Source organism: Rhododendron vialii, chromosome 6a, assembly GCF_030253575.1.
Source record: "Rhododendron vialii isolate Sample 1 chromosome 6a, ASM3025357v1".
NCBI lineage: Eukaryota > Viridiplantae > Streptophyta > Magnoliopsida > Ericales > Ericaceae > Rhododendron > Rhododendron vialii.
The window spans coordinates 33,213,529-33,226,231 of record NC_080562.1 but is presented as its reverse complement, the minus strand read 5'-3'; the positions used below and the strand labels follow the sequence as shown (position 1 = coordinate 33,226,231).

The window sequence follows — 12,703 nt, the reverse complement described above, 5'->3', positions numbered from 1 at the left end:
ACTTAATTATAAAAATTGTCAATAAGATAACAATGATTCAAGTTCTGTGAACTCCAATAAACAAAGTCTCTTTTGTATTTTTTAGTATATCAATATTTTCTTTAAAAGATGAAAGAATTGAATGCGTGGGAGAGGAGAAGAGATAATTTATCATATCTATTATTTTCTTTGAGATTTTTACGGAAAAAGGACACAATTACTTTCCTGTACCATATAGAGATAAGTTCTGTTATCAATGTTGTAATACTCCTTTGTTTTCAGCAAACTGAAGACGGGAAACTGCAAGAAAAGAATAAAGAAAGAAGAGAGAATAAAAAGAAGAGATCAAAATGAATGTTGTGGAGAAGTTTGTTGATAAAATATCAGAAGTAGCCACCACAATAGCCTTTCGTCACATCGGCTACGTGTTTCAGTACACTGAGAACGTTCAAAATCTAGAAGTTGAGACCGAAAGACTTGAAGGTATGCGGGGAAGGATCAATGAAAGGGCAGAAAGTGACCGACGCAACGCACAAGTCATCAAGCCTGATGTTGAAAAGTGGCTAAAGGATGCAAAGGAGATGCAAGATGAAGTTGCCGCATTTCTAGCAAACAAAGAAAGATCAAACACTCGGTGTGTCAAATGTCGGTGTCCAAATCTAAAGTGGCGTTACCGGCTAGGCAAGGAGTCCGAACTGAAGACATTTCGTATTACCAGTCTCAAAGAGCAAGGCACCATGTTTTTGACAGTATTGCCAATTTCACACCCCGCACCTCCACCGGAATCCCCTCTCACAAATGATGGGGATTTTGATTCAAGACAAGAAATCTTTAATAAGATATTGGAGGCGATAAAGGATCCTATCATTAACATGATTGGCGTACATGGAGCAGGTGGTGTTGGCAAGACGAGAATGGTGAACGAGGTTCGCAATCAAGCGAAGAGAGATGGACTTTTTAATGATGTGGCATTTGCGGTTGTCTCCCGAAATTTGGATAAGAAAAATGTTCAAGGAGAGCTTGCAGCGCAATTGGGACTAACTCTCGAAGACTATGGAAGAGCCGAGAAACTATTGACTAGATTGCAGAAAGGGAAGAACCTTGTCATACTGGATGACATTTGGGATCCACTTGACTTGAAGGAAATTGGAATTCCTACTACAACGGACCATGGTAACAATGAGGGTGGCTGCAAAGTTCTGGTAACATCCCGGAAGAACCTTTTCCACATGATCACACCTAAAGCACGGAACAAAGAGTTTTTTGTCCCTGTGTTAGAAAAGAAGGAAGCACGTATCCTATTTATGAAGACGGCAGAAATTTCTGTCAACTCTCACGAAGATATGCCTTCTGAAGCAAAAGAGGTGTGTGATGAGTGTGGAGGCTTGCCCGTTGCTATACTTGCTGTTGCAAAAGCTTTGAAAGGTAAAGGGAGCTATGCATGGAAAGATGCACTCAGGCAACTGAAAAGTTCTAATTTTAACAAGATCTTAGATATCGACCCAAAATTGTTCCCTTCCTTGAAGTTGAGCTATGACCTTCTAGAACTTGAGGATGCACGTTCATGCTTCTTGCTTTGCTCTCTATTTCCAGAAGATGCTGAGATCTCAATTGACGATTTGGTGAGATATAGCTTTGGGATGAGGTTGCTTGATCCAACTTTGAGTACTACACTTGAAGATGTAAGAAACAGAGTACTTACGGTGGTTGAAGGTCTCAAAGCATCTTGTTTGCTGTTGGATGGCAAGGACAACAACACGGTGAAAATGCACGATGTAATACGAGATGTTGCTATATCGGTAGCGAAAGATGAGAAACGATATCTAGTGAAACATGATCTAAAAAAGTGGCCAGAGAGGGTCACATATGAACACTATTCAGCCATCTCATTGATGTCTGAATATTTTTGTGAGATTCCAAGAGAATTGGGATGTAAAGAACTTCGTACGTTGGTGTTGAGAAGCAAGGATTCCTCACTTCCAGACAGCTTTTTCAATGGGATGGAGACCAATCTCGAAGTCCTCGATCTGAGCGGCACGGCTATTGAAAGCCTCCCAATCTCTCTTTCAAAGTTGGTTAAGCTGCGGATGTTATTTCTCCCAGGTGGAATCAGAAACATATCTCTATTGGGGAAGTTAAAGAGCCTCGAAATACTCTGCTTTGATGGGATTTACGAGCTGGCACCAGAGATTAGACAGTTAACTTGTTTGAAGTTGCTTGATTTGGGAAATAATGAGGATGTGGAACTCAGAGTAATTCCACCAAATGTCCTATCTAATTTAACAAGGATGGAGGAATTATGCATTCCAGATGACTTTGCTGAGTGGCAAGACGAAGCAACCAACGAAGAAAGAAAGAACGCAAGCCTGGTTGAACTGAACTCGTTCACTTGTTTAACCACTCTAAAAGTTCATATGCCACGAGGCAAATCATCACCCAATAACCTCTATTTTGAAAATTTGGTCAGATTTAGAATATCGATCGGTAAACAAAAATTTTATCGCATTCAAAAAGAAGAATCGTCCACAAGTATCTTAAAACTCTCTAGTGTTCCCTTAGAAGACAAGTTCAAAGTTTTGCTTATGAAATCTAAAGTGTTATATCTCCATGAAGTGACGTGTGATGGTGGTGAAGATCATCTTGGAACACCAGAGCAGTTTCTACAAACTCCACAACCGAGTATATCAAGGCCTTTCTGCAACTTAAGTACATTAGATGTTCAGAATTGTACGTTTAAATATCTCTTCAACCTCTCCGTTGCGAGACGCCTAGAGCAACTCCAAAGGCTTGATGTAGGGCACTGTTCTAATATGGAAGTCATTGTTGGAAACGAAACACGAGGAGAAGATGAAGAAATTACTTTTCCTCGGTTAAAAGCAATCCAATTGCGGAACATACCGAACCTCAAAAGCTTCTGTCCAAGTAAGAGGCCTAACTCGATAACAGGGGATAGCAATTCTGACCCTGCACAACCACTTTTTTGTGAAAAGGTATCGTTTTCCTGATTACTTTTCAATGATTCTACTATTAATTTGCATCAATCGGCGTTGTGCTTGACCTAACAAGAGTTCATTACGTATCAAATTTTGCAGGTTGTGGTCCCTGTGTTGGAGGAATTAGAAATTAGTGATTTGGATAACATATCAGAGCTATGGGACAAACAATTTAAACCAATAATGAAAGAAGGGACACGATCCTTCAGTCAGTTACGGTCCCTGGAAGTGAATCAGTGTCCCAGACTCGTGAATGTGGTTCCCTCTAATATAGTGCCGAGGTTAACGAATCTGAAATCCCTTCATGTCAGCAATTGTGATTTGGTGGTTCATGAAATTGAAGACCTAATAACAGCGGGCTTCCCTTCATTAGAAAGGTTAGATTTATGGGATCTACAGAACTTGAGGGAGACGGGATTGAACAAGAAGGAAGATTCTCTCCGTGGAATTAATGTTGTCTACCCAAACATAAAATATATTTTTATTAGCAACTGTCCCAATCTGGAAAGTATATTCTCAGCCTCAACAGCCAGAAACCTAGCTCATCTCCGAAGCTTGAGGATAGATAATTTTCCCAATTCAGATTCAAAACTGAAGGCAATAGTAGAGACTCCAAAAGAAAGAGATGGAGCGAGCGATGAGCCTTTTGTCTTCCCTGAACTGTATTATATGCAACTTGAGGATCTCCAAAGTTTCTGCAACAGTTATGGACCCGAAGAATCCCTCTTCAACCAAAAGGTAAACCAGCCAAACATTTTATGAGAATTCAGGGCTACTAATCGCTTACCCCGTTCACGCTAATGATCGATTAAGGGGTGAATAAGTTGTTGATTATGAGTTATAAGTTGTTCACACTAATCAATAAGTTGTTAATTAGTGTGAGCAAGATGCAATTCTGGTTGTCGATTGTGAGTGGAATAATGTGAAAAAGCTATTGATTGTGTGAGAAAGATGCTAAAATGCCAAATTAAAATTTGTTGATTAGTGTGAACAACATGCAATTTCGGCACAAATTAATCACACACAAAATTAGCGTGAACGGGGTTAGTCAATTCATTAAACTCACGCATCCAAATAGACACACACACTTCCTTCATTCCAATTTGTTTGTCTAATTTTTAGAATTTAATTTTTCTAAGAGAACACAATATTTGCACCTCGAAACATTCAAGTTTCCAACATTTACCCTTTAACTTATAGGAAAAGTTACTTTATTTTAAAAAAGCAAGAGTGAATTTAATTCATCCAAAAATCAAATGAATGAACATTTTGGGACATGCAAAAGTCTAGAAGGGAAAATCAAATTGGGAGGGAGCCACAGAGGCCGACGGAAATATAGATATACATAAATATGATTAAAAAAACTCACCACTTACACAATTATTGTATTTCCCAACCAAAGTGAAAGGATATCCCCAAAAGATCTGCATCCTTCTGTAGTTGTATAGGTAGCTTGTAAACCAGAAAAGAGAGCGTTAGTTCCTGACTCTAACTATTAATCACAAGACCTAAGAAATCGATCTTTCGTCTAATAGTTAATTTCTAATAACAATAACTAACATCGAATCTGTGCTATGCACGGGATGAATTCAAGTAATTCAATACGAAATCAAGTATACACGGTGAAATTAAATGGGCTTTGCAAAGAACAAAAATCATAATCATAAGGAAAAATGATGGTCAAATACGTGTTTTGATAATTTATACCCATCAAGGACATTTTCAGCATTAACAAATGTTCTTAGCATGTCCTTGACGGGTATTAATTATCAAAATACGTCATGGGCAGTCATTTTCCCTAATCATAATTAGATCACTCTAAGTACCCGCTTAATCCAAGACACATGCAAATTTCAATACGTGAGCAACGGCTTAAAATCTATCATAAAGTCTTAAGGTTGCCCATGACCTTCCCGTATAGTACGAAATCTACTGTCAACATACATCTTGGAATACATATTGATTAAAATTTTCTCTTCCAGTTTAGCCTCAACTTGATACCTGTTTGGTGCCACTATCCCCCATTAGGCATGGGGATTGGGTGCGTCTAGACAGATCGAGATCGAGGCGGGCATGAAATACTTTAGAATTTGGTGATGCGAGAATTAAATTCAATCATAATCGATCCGCAAGTGCTAGACTCACCTAACAAATATCATTTCAATATTCCAAGATCTTTCAAGACTTGTCTAGAAAGCAACAATTATTCAACTGACACCGGAAGACGTAGATAATATTTAAACGTACCTATTCCAACAACTAAGCCTTGCACCCCTTCTGAAATTAATACCGTAATTAAGCAACTGTTTCTTTTAAATGTCAATTTCCAATTTCCAATCAAGATGCCTCAAAATTTAAGCTTTTGAACAAATTCTCTGCTTGAATCCAATGATTAACCTCTTAATAAAAAACAAAAATAGCACCTCATAAACACGATAAATACCCAAATTTGTGGCGACAAAGAGCACAATGTTAATACCATACAATCATATATTCCTAATAAGAAGAAAATTAAGGGGTAAAATAAAATATTTTACCGTGGAATTTAACTATATTCTACATTTTTATAGTGAACATAAAAATTAGAAAGAATTTTACAAACTACTTTTAACCTAGTTAAGGTAAACCACAAATATTATTCCAAGCATATAAAAGATTGAGCATCATTCGGACCAATGCTTTTACACAATCATTGTGTGTGTAGCACTTTTGTACACAACCGTTGTGTTGATTGTGCGCGTAATTCTGACTGTTCAAATATATTTGAACGGCCTAGATATTAAAAAAACTCTTCCAAAAAAAAGTTTAACTTTTCCGGAGAAGAGTTTGAGCAAATCCTGACCATTTATTAATGCAATGGACGGCTAGAGATTGGTTATGTGTTGTGTTTTACACAACCGTTATGTGTATAAAACTTTTGTTATAGATATCCAAGGTGAAGAAGTTCCAACAATACTGTCCTTTTGAATGCTAAAATTTAAAATTCAAAATTCAAAACTTATTCAATAGGTCATGCACGTAATAATGTAATTATCCCCTTCATTCCAATGTTCTTCATATATGGATAAATCATCCCACAATTCAAGGGTTGGTTTACCAAAAGGGTTCTCTCAAACATTTTGAGAGTAAGATATACTTAAGTAAATTTTTTGGCCTGTCAAGTATTACCACTTGTCGCAACATAGGCCTTCTCACAATAATGATGACTTTGCTTTAATATATAGTACTAGTGTTTACCCGTGCCTACGGCACTACGCACCCCGGTTGGAATTACCGGTGCCTATGACACTTGTTAGCTAGTAGCTCAAATACTAAATCAATTCATTAATGTGTAGTATGTGATCCTCTTCTTAGTGACACAATAGAGAATTACCCGTGCTTACGGCACTCCTCCAACTAAACTTTTAAGTTAGTTACAAATAATATCAATTTGCTTATGGAATCCAAGTAAATACCAAGTAAAAAAGTTAAAATAACAATAATCTGGATCCCCCACCACATACATTCAACCCATTTGCAGAAATGAAAGAACATATTAAAACCCATAAATCAAAAACCTCAATGTTACTTCAATCACTAATAGTTATCAAATACCATAAACTAACCATATAAAGAGTAAAATAAAATTAGTTCGAACTGCGAGAAAAAAATAGGCTATCGAAAAAAGCTACAGAGAACTCAGGTTTTGGTTGAAATACCTCAGTTTAATCGATCACCGAAGGCATAGTGTTTGCGTGTGCCTATGGCACTACCCATTCAGATTGGAATTGGCTCAAGTTGCTGAAAATTACCCATGGAGTTATTATTCAGAAGTTCAATTTCTGTCAAGACTTGCATCAATTTCTACCCATGTAGGCATGGGTAACCCAATGATAACAGAAAAAGGAAGGGAGAAAAAAAGAGAGAAGAGTCTAAAAACACATGGATTTGGGCTTGGACTATACTACTAAACTATCATTCAAAACGGAACGTCAAAATAACAAAACTCGATTATGTGTAATATTTAACAATACACCCACCCACACCAAAAAAATCACCCAAATTTTTTGAACACTCAGAATAGGCACAAATTCTACCTGAAAGGGCAGTTAGATTGAAATTTAAACACTACTTGTACCCTGAAAAGAAACAGACACCAAAAAATTCCAAAAAAAAATCCTAAAGAAATGTTTTACACGACTTTCAAAAAATGGTTTCTTTGTTAGACCCATTACATTTGCTTTCACGGAGCTTTCTTGGCCTAGCTTTCACGCAGCTTTCTTCAACCAACTTCACTGGAATAAATCAAAAATCCCAAAGGAATATTTCTTCTTTTTTTTTGATAATCGAAAGGAATGTTTCTTGGCCTAACTTCCGATTGAATTTGTAGACCTCGGTGGGAATTCGAAAGATGGCAGGAGAGAGAGAGAGAGAGAGAGAGAGAGAGAGGAACCCAAACAATAGGAGCTGGAATTTATTTATTTTATTATGCCAATGACAGAAGCTGGGAAAAAAGAAGAGATAACATTTTTGTAAAATATTTCAAAAATTGTGGGCACTTTCTTAAAAGAGTTGGAGAGCACATATCAACCCTTAGATCAAACAAATCTGAGCCGTTGCAACAACTTGTCCCCACACCCTTCTGTTTTATAATAGAGATAGATGCGAAAATTTTATATCCAACCCAAAATCAATTGAGAATGGGTGGAGAGACCGCCCAATCTCATATATTAATTTTCGAGATGATTATTAAACAATGTGGGACAAATTGATCCAACACATACAGATCACAACGAAACAAAATGCAACTATGACACGAACTGAATGTCTCCAATCATTTGCATGAGACTCCAAAATAGGTTTCACACATTATATGTGCCATCTATCTATATACTAGCAATAGTATTGTGCCCGTTCGATAAACGAAATAAAAAATATTTATGTGAATCCACTTTTTCTTTGTCCATTGCATCGAACAAGGTACAATGCTAAAACATACTATAAGCAAATGTGTTTTGCTTTTAAAATCATCCAAACCCTCCTTCCTAATTTTCTAGATTTTTTTTTTTTGTTTATGAAAGAGAGAGAGAGTTATTGAGAGAGGGAAATGTGGGAGGAGGGGGAGAGATGTGGGGGTTGAATATGGAGGAAAAATTTGATTTGGTATTTCAAATTAATTTTTCACACACACATGTCTTTTAGTTCATAGAATGAGACCAATGCTAGCGTATGTCGAGCACGGGGCTAAAAAAATATTAAACTATCTTTTAATCAACTAGCGTTGTGCCCGTTCGATGAAGGGAGCCGAAAAAAACTAATGTGATTTTTTATCACATGCATCGAACGGACACAAACACTAGTTTTATGTGATGAAATGTGTCCCTTGAATCGCCCCATATATATATTTATATAGTTTAATTTATAACATAGCTTTACTTGACAACCAAAGTTGATGGATATTCCCCTAACTAAGAATTCGATCTTTTATCTGTTTAGAAAATTAGTTAATTTCTAATAACCTTTATTTGAAGGGAAATACTTATATTTCATATGTGTGATATCCTTAGATTATTTGAGATCGGGAACTATGTTGAACTTCCATCCGTTCACTGAGGAATGCAGGGTACACTTATCACAGACTAAATGCATGTGTCTATCATTGTCTTTATTGCGAAGTTAATTAACAGCGTCAAAGGATTACGAGTTATGGTACTTTAAGTCTACAGGTTAAGAAAAAAACAGTTAGTGTAATTGTGAATTCTGACAGATGATCGCTAAGTGCCACTGTAATTAAACAGAGATAATTAAGATAACCCTGGGTACTGGTGTTTTGTTCATGAGTTGTTGTGTAGAGTGAAGTTCTGCGAGTTTTCTTTTTGTCTTTTCTAATAAATAAAGACTTATGTTTACATCATTCCTTGTGTTTATTAATACATGCAGGTGGTGTTTCCTTGCTTGCAATATTTAGACGTTTCGAGGTTTATAGGCAACGTGAAAGGAATATGGGATAGGACACCACCAGCCGACTCTTTCCAAAAACTAACATATCTCGAATTGGATAAGTGTCATAGCTTATTGTATGTTGCTCCATCAGAACTACTTCTTGGGAGTCTGCAGAACCTCGAAAACCTCACAATAAGATCATGTGAGTTACTGGAAGAGGTATTTAAAAACAGAGTATCAGATTCCGGGGAAGGAATCGTTTCAAAGCATGAACCAACAACCGAAGAAGTTGATACCAATGTTGTGCTGCCTCGATTACGTTACGTTATCCTATATGAATTACCACGTCTTAAAAGCTTTTGCTCTGGGAGCAAATTGCCATCCTCAGCAGAAAGAGAGATAAGCAACTGCCCCCTTTTGGAGACCCCCTTCTGAGACTACAAAAGCGGGAAAATGTCCCCTGTGAATAAAGAGGTACGTCTTTGATTCTCACTGTAGTTCTGCAAGACATCTTAATTACCTTTTCAATATTAATAATTGCCATCATGTTTCGGACTCTAAGAAGCAAATATAGAGATACGGGATGCTAACACGATATGACAGGACACATGGAGACGTTATTTCTTCAAAAATTAGGACGCGGACACATTGGGGACTTGTCGAATGGAAAATGTATTCGTATTCTAGAGGTATGTTGTGATATAAAAGTCCAAAACATTTTTTCTATCAAATTAAGAACAATGCTATGAAGATACAAATGAACCGTCCACATATAAGTTTAGATGACATATACATCCATGGAAATTTTCACTCTCCTTAACATATTCCAATTAAAACTGTTGTGTCCTGCAAGTATCCACAATGTGTATGAGTAAAAGATACAGTAATAAAATAATTGGACACGTATTTAGGCATATTTAACACATATCCGGAGAGTGTCTTGTCGTGTCCGTATCCGACAGGGATACATGAGACCGGGTGTCCGTGCTTCTTAAATTGGGTCTTAAGGGCTCGGTGTGATTTGGTTATATATCGGTTGACTTATTTTATAACGCACACCAGTAATCCACTTTTGTAATTTTATATAGCTGTGAAATAGAATCTGATGGCACTTCTCGTATGGAACATCGAACTGAAATAGCAACGGAATTGAGCAACTAGAAAGGAACCAACTATTCCTGTTGGAAGTTGAACGTATTTTTTTATGATGATGAGACAAGGTTATTCTCAACCCGCAAAAAGCTAATCGTTTTGGCCTTCACTGCAAAACCAGTTCTTGGTATCTAGTTTTTGTTCGCATATGTACTATATGGTCACTTCACTGCCACTGTATAGAATTGGACTGGATGCATTACGCTTCTGAATTTCCATTTGGTTTGAAATACTTTCACCATTTCAGTCCACGATTAACATTTTTAAGCAGCTATCTATTGATTATGACCGTCCATTCATATATACGCGCATTAATTAATTAAGATGACTAAATTTCTGAACGGTTTGATATGTTTTTGTGTGCATATATGTTGAAAATAATCTAATGCACTACAAAGTCCTAGAGGGGGGTGAATAGGATGACCAATTTAAATTTAAAGCAACCAACAATTCAAGCTACTATCCAAACTCCATGCCAATGCTATCCAAATTAATAATATAAGTTAAGGGCAATTAATCTAAAGAACGCAAACACCGAGATATACGTGGAAACTACTTAGGGTCAATCGCACCCTAAGCATAAAACCACGGCCTAACTACCAAAATTGCTATAGATCAAAAGGTTTACAAAGTGCTAAGAGAGGATTAACAACTTTACCCCAAAAGCTTATCCTAACTCCACCACTTTGATGTAGCTCCCCGAACTTCTTCTTGATCCCATAGCCACCACGAGTCCAACACCTCGATCTCCGTTCACCACGGCTCCGGTATCATCCGGCCAAGTAGTATCATAGGCATGAAAGTATGAATTTCGTAAAGTGAAGGTTTTTATGCAAAAGAATCAATCTAGAGAGAATACACGAATTATTAAAGTATTTCTCTAGATTGTACAAAGATGATTGAATTCTAGTTTCAACTCATCCAAATGCAAATGAAGGCACAAGAGCAAAGAAGATAATGCTTTCTCTCTCTAAAGTGGGCTATTGTATCTCTTCTTGCCCTAGAATAATGAAAAACAAGCTTATATATGACCAAGCAAGAAAAATCCTGGAGAGCCCTTCAAAGGCGCTCTTAGCATGCGCACAAGGGCCTTACTCGGCTAAGGCACTACTAAGGCTCTCTTAACACGCGTGCAAGGGCCTTAGTCTGGTAAGGCGCTGCTAAGACGCAAGCACTTAAAAAGGCCTTAGACAAAATTTTCCCTCAAATAAAACAAGGCCAATAATATAAGGTTAGTGCACAAATGATATTTCACTAAAGATTAAGACATTGAATAGCTTTAATGAAGCATGGAAAAATATTTAAGCTAAATGCACATGAGATGCATATACCTTTTCAAGCAAAATGCACGGCACGGCCTTCGTGATCACTCTTGAACCAACTGGCGGAGTATCTAATCTAGACAAAATAAAATCACCTTCCAAACCCAAAATGGAAAAAGAATAAATACAGACTCCAACGGTTTGTCACATCCGGAAATCGCCAATTACATTAACATATGTTTAGTCTGAAATAACGCACATCGACAAGGAGTTTGACCAAGATCACAGACGTTTGAGTAGCCATGTTATGCGGAATATGAATTGTCTCAGTTGGAGAAACTAAAACACAAAGTTCCTCAAACATAAACCTGGTCGACATGACATGCTAAAAGTATTGTTTCCCATGCTATTCATCCAAAATACATTTTTAGGAGCAATAACATCTTTTCTTGTTCTAAAGGATGTATCATGAATAGAGCATTTGGAACCTGCATGTCCGAATATCAACTATCAATATGGACAAATAGTATTTATTGGTTTATTCTTCTGCATAAATCTTGATCGGTGTAGTTGCCCATATTTTCCTGTAGGTGATTCAATATCGTGCTCTACACCAGCCATGTTTGTTTCGCCTTTCTGGAAGTTCATCATCAATTAAGGTTCAATCCGCGCGATAACGTGCCCAATCATCCATTCGGTTAGTAAATAACGAGTAATGTGTGCCCTTGTGTGTAATTACGACAATATGACCTGAAAAACTATATTGGTTGCTCTGTGTTTTCTTCAGTGTGTATTTGTTTGTTTAATAATGCAATTACACCTATGAGTCTCCATGTTTCTAAGAGGCCATTGTGCTACCTACTGGCTGAATGGAACTCGTTTAAATGTGTGTCTTATATATGTTGGGATTCAAATATCAATATATCTGTGTGGACGATTATCCATCTGAAATTATTGTATACTTGATTGGGTGCTTGAACTGCAAAATACCAATTCATAGTTGCATGTTTGACTTTTACGGAGGCGAAACATACCAAACCTAGAGGTCACTGGAGTATTTGCATGATTGTTCACTTCTGGATCCGAAATTAGTCGAGATGAGCATAAGTTGAACTGCACGTCTAGGCATAAAAAAGTATTGAGTTAGTTCTTTCTAAATTTTTAGTTTGGTATTACTTTATTTTGTTGTGATTTTTTATTAAATTCTACATTTTGTATATTGTGATTGGTCATTCATTTCAAGGGTCTAATCAAATAAAAAATAATGACCAAAAGCAGCAAAAAAAAAAAAAAAAAAAGGTCAGCTAAAAACAATACTCCCCCCGTCCCTTTTTTTGTGTCCAGTATTCCATTTTGAGTTGTCCCTTAATAAGTATCCATTTTGTAAAGTTAGTG

General features: G+C 36.9%; 1 protein-coding gene across 1 annotated transcript; it reads left to right on the top strand.

The window, feature by feature from the left end:
- Positions 1 to 329: 329 nt before the first annotated feature.
- On the top strand, positions 330 to 12,267 carry LOC131330645 (disease resistance protein At4g27190-like). Its single transcript, XM_058364297.1, has 4 exons — positions 330 to 2,969; positions 3,072 to 3,710; positions 8,892 to 9,368; positions 11,899 to 12,267. Exons 1-3 carry the CDS (start codon positions 330 to 332, stop codon positions 9,327 to 9,329), a joined length of 3,717 nt encoding a protein of 1,238 aa, XP_058220280.1. The 3' UTR covers positions 9,330 to 9,368; positions 11,899 to 12,267.
- Positions 12,268 to 12,703: the final 436 nt, after the last annotated feature.